The sequence below is a fragment of the Gavialis gangeticus genome, unplaced genomic scaffold (assembly GCF_001723915.1).
Source record: "Gavialis gangeticus isolate Ggan-Ray unplaced genomic scaffold, GavGan_comp1, whole genome shotgun sequence".
NCBI lineage: Eukaryota > Metazoa > Chordata > Crocodylia > Gavialidae > Gavialis > Gavialis gangeticus.
In genome coordinates, this window is record NW_017729029.1 from 45315613 (window position 1) to 45324890 (window position 9278).

Consider the following 9278-nt stretch of genomic DNA (forward strand, 5'->3'; position numbering starts at 1 on the left):
TACTGAAGAGTTCCCTGCTAAGCCAAGTTGGTCTTCTGCTGTACTTGCCAGTCTTCCTGCATATTAGAATGGTTTGTTCCTGCACTCTCAATAAGGCTTCTTTAAAGTATAGTGAGCTCTCCATACAAATAAAATGACTGTGGAATCCTTTCTTAGTGGCTTTTTAAAATGCCCCTAGTTTAAAAAAAAAACCCACAAAAACAACAACAAAAAACAAAAACAAAACCTAACCTCTTACACTCTTAAATTGTTCCGCCTTCTTTCTGAAAATGCACTAACACTTGAAGTAGGGGAAGACAAGGGAAAAATTCATTTTTTGACCTCCTTGAGCATAGCTTACTCCACTTACTCTATGCTTTATATAGTAAGTATTATGAAAACAAGTTTTTAAAAGGAAAATGTTAACCATGCTTTAAAGAGTTGGGTAGAATTATTTTAATACAGAACAGTGCTTCTAAAACCATGTTTAGCAAGAAATACATTGCAGAAGTTGAAAGTTTAAATAGAAGAGGATTATAATAAAAATTAAGAGGTCCTAGTTCATAGTCCTCCCTGTTTGCAGAAGAACTATGAGTTAGATGGGTAATTTATTCTTCTTTTGAAATGAGGGCTGCTCTCTGTTAAAAATAAGGCAGTGTTGTGTTTAAGAGTTGTAAGAAACATCAGAAAAGGTAGCCTAAGCTGAATGTTTAATGCAGAAGAGAGCCTGCATTTGGATTGTTTTGTTTCTTAATGCAAGAAAACCAATAAACTACTGTGTCCTTATTATCAACTCTGCCAAGCCCCATAATTGAAGAAAAGGAGAAATGTAGTCCTTAACATGGTTTAGCTGATTTAATTAGATCATGACAATAGCCTTATGGATGTCCTTTTTTTTGCCCAAGGAAAAGATAAAATTGGAAGATAATGCATTGGGTTTTGACAGGTATTGCTTTGCCCTTTTGGAATTGAATTAATAGTGTTTGATTCCACATCAGTTGGGAGCAAATTCAATTTGGGGATATGTGTGCCATATAATGTGAAAGGTTAGTACTAAATTAGGAACTCTTTATGCCTGGAATTTAGAGAAACAGGCACAGCTTCTTCGTTGCATGTCATATACAGTATCTGGTTCTAAAACTGAATTAAATTCAGCTGAATCTAGTGCTTTCTGTCTCCAAGGACAAGATGCTAATTTGGTCCAAGTCCTGTTGCCCTCTCCTCTCCATTTTTTCCCCCCATTTCTATTACATCCCAAATGCTGGTACTTAGGAACATGTTTTTCTTGCTCGCTCTCTCTCGCACATGTTACTCAATCTTCCTTGAATTTTTGCATTGACATATCCTTTTTTTTTTCTCTTGACCTGATGAAGAATGTCTTGCATTTGAAAACTTGTCAAACTTTATTCCAACTATACAGTTGGTCTAATAAAAGATATCACTCCTAAATAATCCTTGCCTTTTTCTTTCTCAGTGTTGAATCAACTCCTCTTCCTCAAAATATTGAGATTTCTTTCTTTTGACTTGCAAAACTGTTTGCTGCTTCCAGCATTCCCTGCCTTTGCAGCCTTCTACATACCTGAGCTCCACCGGAACTTATTTCCCAACTATTCTCTTTGTCTCTTTTACTGACAGTTAATTGTATGGGTTTGTTCATGCTGTCCCTTTCTCTTGTAAACAGCCCAGCTCTCAGTGTATGGCATCCCCCCTCATTCAGAATACTTCTGAAAACCTGTCCTAGGAAGTGGTCCAGTTGCAAAGACTGACGTTTCTATATCACTGTCATTCATACCTTTTAGACATTCATACCTTTTAGACTACAAGCCTGCAAGCTTCGGGTGGGGAGTTTTTGGCAAAGGTGACCTGTCACACAGCACAGTATTTACCTGTGATGCTACATATATATCAAATACTCTTATAGAACAGGTTTATTGTAACTCTGTGCTTGTGTCCCCATCTCAGACTGTGCCATAATGTTTGGTAGATAAGGTTGGATGTGACAAATGACTTTTTGCATTCCTTTAATTACATATTACAACTGATGTGTTTTGTGACCGGGGAGGAAGTCAGCAAAGAGGTTTGTTGTTCAATTTGAGTCTGTCCTTTCCTCCATCACTTTATATCACCAGTGCTCACCCTTCTTCCCCAGGAGGCTGGATAGATGGTACCTGGTCCATCTGCAGGCTGGATGCAACAGGGGTCCCAATCCAGGGCCCAGGGCAGGCACAGAGGCACCATTCAGCTGTGGAGAGGTGGGCGGGGGAGGCAGCCTGGCCCCAATCTGGCCCTGTGGCAGAGGGGAGGGTGTGGCCAGACCCGGACCAAGTCCTACAGGGAGGGGAAGGGAAGTGGGGAGAAAGGGGACATAACTCTGCAGTGGGGGGGAAGGTGCCTGGCCTGACCCCAACCCTACAAGTGGGGGAGAGGCGGAGGAGGGGTCCCAGCTCTCATCCAGGCACAGGAGGGAGAGGGCCATGGCCCAGCCCCTTGGGTGGAAGGGGACATGGCCAGGCTTTGACCAGCTGCATGGGTCTTGGGGCTTGGGAATTTTGCAGGGGGAGGGTGGCTGCATTAATTGCCACCACTCTGCCAAATTTCCTTATCAGTGGCGAGCTCTGCAGGCCAGGTGCAATGGTTCTGCAGGCTGCATTTGGCTTGGGGGCCAGAGGTTGAGCATCACTATTTTATGCCATTGTTTTCTTACAGTGGGGATGATGGTTTTGGTGGTCTCAATTGTGATAGCCCCATGAGCTCAGCCATGGACCAGGAGCCCATGGTGTTGGGTATTATAAAAATGAAGAACAAAACATTCTGTGCCCCAGTGTGCTTTAGGAACCACATGAAGACCTGGAAACCTTTCCTATGTGGGATACTCATTTCCTTAATAAAATGGCTATGAAAACTCTCTTGTTGTATTTTAAATAGAATTTACATTATGACCTTCATGAATGTCAGTTGCTAAACACTATAACATGTAATGTAGAAGATACAATTTTAAGAAGTACACACAACGTAAATACTTAGTCCAGGGGTGCATGGCTGTGGTTCAGATCTAGTCACTAGTGCCATGAGATCTGGGCCACAGGGCTCTTCATAGGTCTAAAAATTTGGCAGGGAGGAAGTGGTGGCACTATTCCCCTGCTACTAAATTTCTGGACTCCTGGGCCCTGCATATTAGATTAAACATGCAGGTCGGTGTGGAGCCTGACTTCCATGCCAGCTGGGCCCAATCTTGGCATATGGGCCTGATTTGGACATGGGGCTACAAGGGAGTATCACCAGGACCCAGAGCCCAGTGTTGGCACATAAGGCTAGGTGAGGACAACACCAGGCCCTAGTGCCTGATCCTAGTATAGAAGGCCAGGCAAGGGCAGTGCAGGCCCTGATTGCAGCATGTATGGGGTTCTTGGGGCCTAATCCTAGTATGCGTGGCCAGGCAGGAGCAGCATGGGGCACCAGGGCCCAATCTCAGCACGCTGGGACCACCTAAGGCTGTGCAGGAGGCAGCAGCATGGGATCTGATCCTGGCACGCGGGGCTTGATCTGGCCTGCAGACCAGTCCCGTCCCACATCTCTGGGCCACAGGGCCAAATCCTTGAGCGCCATTTACTTAATCCATCCTCATTTATTCTAGGTGCTATTTTTTTTCATAGATGCATACTTATGTCACTGTTTACTGCTAAATACTTGAATAAACAACATGTAGAAAAGTAGTACCTCCCAATTCACTGATTATGGGAAAAAGGACCTGCAGAGAGAGAGAGAATTAGCACTGCCATAAAAACAAATCTAACTCTCACCAATATGAAATTACAGTGCAGTCTCTGCAAATTCTAATGGAATAAGCATGTTTTCTGTAATTATAGGTCATTATCAGGAATTAACTGCTGGTAAGGAGCAGAATTAAACTAGAGCCAATTCTTGGCCCAGCTATGAAAAACAAACCGCCTTTTATTTTTAATTGCTAAAGATTAGCAACTTGGCTCTGTGTGTTTGTGTTTTTGTTTGCTATTACATAAATCTTTGTCTGTAATTTAGACATTTTCTCTACTATCCAATCATACAACTGCATTCTTAAGCAGCATTCTTGCTATCAACTATGTTTTCAAAATCGTGCCCCTGAGAGAGCGAGCATGCTGTATTTCTGCATGATTGCTGGTCCAGCACTATCCAATCACCTTGTAACTCAAGTGAACTACATTACACTGGAACTACATCAATGAATGAAAGGCATATTATGAATGACTGACTTTTGAATAAGCAGATAGACATAATATAAAGGGGAAACGCACTAAATGGTTTTGAACTTTCATTTGGCATTTGGGTTGAGCACATTATGAAGTGTTCTAACTGAAAGATTTAAGAATAGTATGGTAATATGACAGGGGCTTATTCAAGCCCCTGTCATTACATCTTTGCTGCCAAGAGGGGCGAAAGAGTTCTGTGAGTTTACAGATTATAGTTTGGATTAACAAAATGCGGATTAGTGAACTACTAAATAGGATTAGAAAATTCCTGTTAGAAACGTACAGTTCTTTCAGGTATCTTCCTGGAAAATAAATGGGGTTATGTGTTTTTCAAAAATCAGTTTATGAGTTACTCGACACTTCAGATCTGGCTTAGGTTGGAAGTTGTGATTGATTAAAAACAATACGCACTGGGACAAATGTTGACATCACGCGCTTTTCTTATCTGCCTATGAACACAAGATATGAACACTTTTGTTATTTACCTATGAAGTTGCAATACAAGAGGCCAGTATAAGGGCTGAGTTGTATACTGTGATGAGACAACATAGCAGATGCTTGCACTGCTGCCGCTGCCTCAGGTGTTTACAGTCCATCAGTAAGCAGGGTAGTTCAGGCTTTGCTGCTGTCAGTCTGATGTCTTTTGCTAATTTATTAGTTCCCTGTTTGGCACAAAGAGGCTCTCCCCAAGCTGAGGCACCTAGCTACTTGGCAGTACACCTTTTCAATCATAAAGAAATGAGGGGTGGATTAACGCATGTGCCTGCAGGGCCTGGGCTCAGGGCCCCCTGCCAATTAGGGAGCCCCTGGGGTGCTGGGGCAGCACGGGCCAGGTGGGCATCCTGGCCATGGGCATCTGGGCAGGCCGTGTGCACCTCCTCCTCCTCTCCAGCTGGACCAGGGTTAGGGGCAGGTGCAGAGCCCTGTGTGGGCAGCAGCAGCTTCCCGGGTCCGTCTGCTGCCAGGAGGCCCCATGGGCAGCCCCGCTCCCACCCTCCACCATCAGTGGGCAGCCACTGGCACCAGCACCACCCCGCCAAGACTGGCAGAGGGGCGGGTGGGTAGCTGGGGCATTGCGGAGCCTGTGCGCCCCACCCCAGGCCGGCTCTGGCCCCAGCCCGAGCCCCCACCCATCCTGTGGTGCTGGGGGACTGCAGCCTCAGCTGCACGATATCCTAACCAGGCAGAGGGGCAGGTGGGGCTGGGGCTGCCTTCACCTTAGCAGTGCTCACACCCCCTGGCTTGCCCTAGACAAGGAGGCCAGGAAGCTCCAGCCGCAGCATCTTGGCGGGCTCAGAGGGAGCCTGCGCTCAGCTGGTAGGGGCCTCCAATTTTCTGCTTGTCCAGAGCCCCAATAAATCTTAATCTACCACTGAAAGAAACCTTTGGTAAATATTTATTTTCAGTGACTTTTCTGTTTTTCTCAACAGAATGCACCACAGCTCGTGGACTTGTAAAGCTCCTGTTGATCAGTTAGTTTATTCACAGAACCATAGAAAATAGGGATGGATGGGACCTGAGATGATGTGTAGTGCATCTGTCTCTCCCCAGGATGGAAGCAGTGACAACTAGGTCATTCACAGAACCATAGAAAATTAATAGTCTAGCAAGGTCTACAGTGCTAAATGAGGGATTCCAAAATTAGCAGACTACTTTTGTGATGGAGTCTCCCACATACAGCCGTGTTGTCACATAGATCAACCTAAATTAATTTATGGTTTTCATAGGTACAGTTTTGCACTTCCTCTTCAGGGCTAGAACTGTAGGGCAAAATGATAGGGGAGATGCGTCACTATAATAGCTAAAAAACATTTGATGTATTAAACTAATCTTTTGGGTGGTGTTAGTTTCAATTTTTGAATAATGCATTTTGCTAAGTTGCTTTTTTTTTTTCTCTGAAAGGTATCTCTCAAGGGAAAGAATGCAGCTATTATCTATGACCCCAAAGTACAGACGCCAAAGTCTCTGCAGGAAATTATAGATGACATGGGATTTGATGCCACTCTGGCCAATTCCAACCCAGAACCTGTTTTACCTGACACTACTTTTCTTACCATTCCTCCTCAGTCAACTCTAACACCTGAACAAATCCGTAACACTCTGCTGACGAACAAGGGTATTCTGGATGTTAAAATTTCCTTTGATCAAAAAACTGCAGTTGTGACATTTGTGTCTTCCATTATAAATGGTGCCCAGATTCTCCAAATGGTTCCAGGCCTAGATTTAAATATTGCAGTGCCTGGGAAAATGCCAGGGACTGCTGGGGATATGAACTGCTCCCAAACAAGTGATGTTGTACTAAGGCTGAAGGTAGAAGGGATGACTTGTCACTCTTGTAGCAGCACCATTGAAGGGAAGATTGGCAAACTACAAGGTGTTCAGCGGATTAAAGGTAATGCCTTATTTTCGTGTTATATGTAGGGTGTAAAGTGACAGCCAGTATCTCTAATAGCACCACAGATGTGCTTAAACTGTAGGGGATAGATGGCTCAGTAGGATAGTTCACCTGGGTAATGATGAAATCTCAGTGCCATATGTAATGTAGACCAGAAGTGTAAAAGAGAGTTGGCTTTACTCTTAGTTTTTAAGGGTGGCTGGGACCCTAATCATCCCTTCCCCCCAGTGAAGACTTGGTCCCATTAGAAAACCAGTTTACAGGCTGGTACAATCTGTTGTAGTCTCCACAGAAAGTGCCAGGGCTGGAATCACAAGGATGTTACAGTCAATATTGAGTTTTGGTGGCAATATGGCATGGAAAAAAGTGACAGTATTTAACAATGCTATTTCTGTCATACGAATGCTAAAATTCAGTAGTTGCTTTATAATTTGATGGGAACAGAAGTACTAGTAGTCTGGGACATTGATTTAAATCGCAGAACTGTCTTAATTCTGGCTACTGGAATACCAGTAGAACCTCTTTCCTTCAAACCTAAAATTAAAATTAACCCTTCTTTTTCAGTTCAGCTAAAGGCATCTAAATAATGGTTTATGTGAGGCTGTATCTTAATGGAGTAGATGGAAGCCATTAACTGGCAATAATGTATGTTACTGCCAGTCACATAAATACAATGACTTGAGTATCTGATATGAGTATATTTAGCATTCATGGGAGAAATAAGCAATGTACTGCCAGACCTAGCATGAGCATTCTGGGAAGGTAGCAGTAAATGAGGCAACAAGAGATTCTGACTTGTTGCAGTTCTTAGAAAATAGAAAGTAGAAAAACTGGATACAATTTCCAAAGACAACCTAGGAGCCCAAGTCTCATTGGAAGTCAGTGGCCTTTAAGGCATTAAAGTATTTCTTGAGAGTTATACCACTCCTGGGCCTGTCTGTGGGCGGTGGTTTTTTAAATGGAATATTAGGAGCAGGAGCAATGCACACTAAAATTATTATGTTTAATTTTTAGTCTCCCTGGACAATCAGGAAGCCATTGTTGTGCATCAGCCTCACCTGATTACAGCAGAGGAAATCAAAAACCAAATTGAAGCTGCTGGTTTCACAGCATCTATAAAAAAACAGCCCAAACCCCTCAAGCTGGGAGCTATTGATGTGGAACGTTTGAAGAGTACCCACACTAAAAGCTCAGAGGGAATGCTGCAAAAAAGTCCAAAGCATATGAATGACTTAAAGACCATTGTTTTCAGAGTCAATGGCATGCACTGCAATTCATGTGTTTCGAACATTCAGAGCACCATATCCGCACTCCCATCTGTAGCAAGCATAGTAATTTCCTTGGAAAAGAAATCTGCTCTGGTAAAGTACAACCCAAACTTAATTCATGTGGATGCATTAAGAAGAGCCATAGAAGCAGTGTCACCAGAGACATTTAAAGTCAGCCTTCCTGATGAATATGAAAATGTAGAGCTTCTCAACACACAGGCATCTCCAGTGAAGTCCCCTTTAAATAGAAACAGAAGGCCCCTTACACAAGTTACTGTGATAAGTATTGAGGGAATGACTTGTAATTCTTGTAGGGAGTCCATTGAGGGAGTCATTTCCCAAAAGCCAGGTGTCAAATCAATACACATCTCCCTTGTGAATCATAATGGGACAATAGAATATGACCCTCTGCTAACCAGCCCAGAAGATTTAATATCTTCCATCAAGGACATGGGATTTGATGCTTCATTACCAGGTAATGTCATACTAAGTTTTTTTGTATTGACTCTGTAAATTAATTCACCTCTGCTTAGGACTTTGTCCTGTTTAGAATTAAACAGGATTATAGGGTATGCTCTCCGCCTGCTGAGAGAAGTTTTATCTGTGAGAGTACCAGTGGGATGGCTAAAGAACAATTCCTTTTTTTCCACTGGATTCATGAATGATGATTAAAATATGAAATACACTTATATCCAGTAAATCAAATGTTTTAAGTTAATTACCTTATTCCAAGGTAAGTTTGTTTTGCTTTCTGTCCTTAATACGGTAGATAGTGAGGTTCTAAACAGTCTTCCTAATGCAGATGTGGAAGTCATGCAAACACCTAGGTACTGTGGGTGACACTCCAGAAGTAAACAGGAAAAAGGAAGAGGTGGGAGAGGGTAAGTGGGAGTAATTGATGGAAAGGTAGGAAAAGGTAAATGGGAGTAGTTGATGGAATTCGGAGAAGGAATAAGAGGCTGAATATCAGCCAACAGAAATGTTTCTCAAGGGAAGTTGGGGAAGCCCCATTGCTTCCAAGATTAGATAAAACACTGACAAACACATTGTAGGAAACATTTCTTCTCCATAAATAGAGAAGACTAGGGGGCATCTCTGGTTCTTGCGGTTGTGCCAGGTCTTTCTTGGCTTACTTCAGGCTGATCAAGAACAACTTCTCCTTTTGCACTCTGGAAGGAACTGTTACGGGGGGAATTATTTGTGGCATTGCAAGAGGCTGTCTAAACCCCTGGTTCCGCTGTAGACTGTAATAGCAACAAAACTGTTCAGTGTGTAAGACCAAGCTGCCATACCCAAGTCTTTGCGGGCTTGGGCCCTTGTCCTGTTTTATGTTTCATCATGCTTATTGAACATATTTAACAATTTCTTTGCCTCCATTTTCCTGAGCAG

The 9278-nt window shown here is 43.1% G+C and overlaps 1 protein-coding gene across 2 annotated transcripts in view; it reads left to right on the forward strand.

Moving 5' to 3' along the window:
* The window catches only part of ATP7A (ATPase copper transporting alpha), a 68813-nt gene that overhangs the window by 25938 nt on the left and 33597 nt on the right, over window positions 1-9278 (forward strand). For both annotated transcript variants that reach the window (XM_019521510.1, XM_019521511.1), the window contains 2 exons: window positions 6129-6618; window positions 7636-8364. In XM_019521510.1, coding sequence (XP_019377055.1) covers window positions 6129-6618; window positions 7636-8364 — 1219 coding nt within the window. The remainder of the gene's footprint in view (window positions 1-6128; window positions 6619-7635; window positions 8365-9278) is intronic.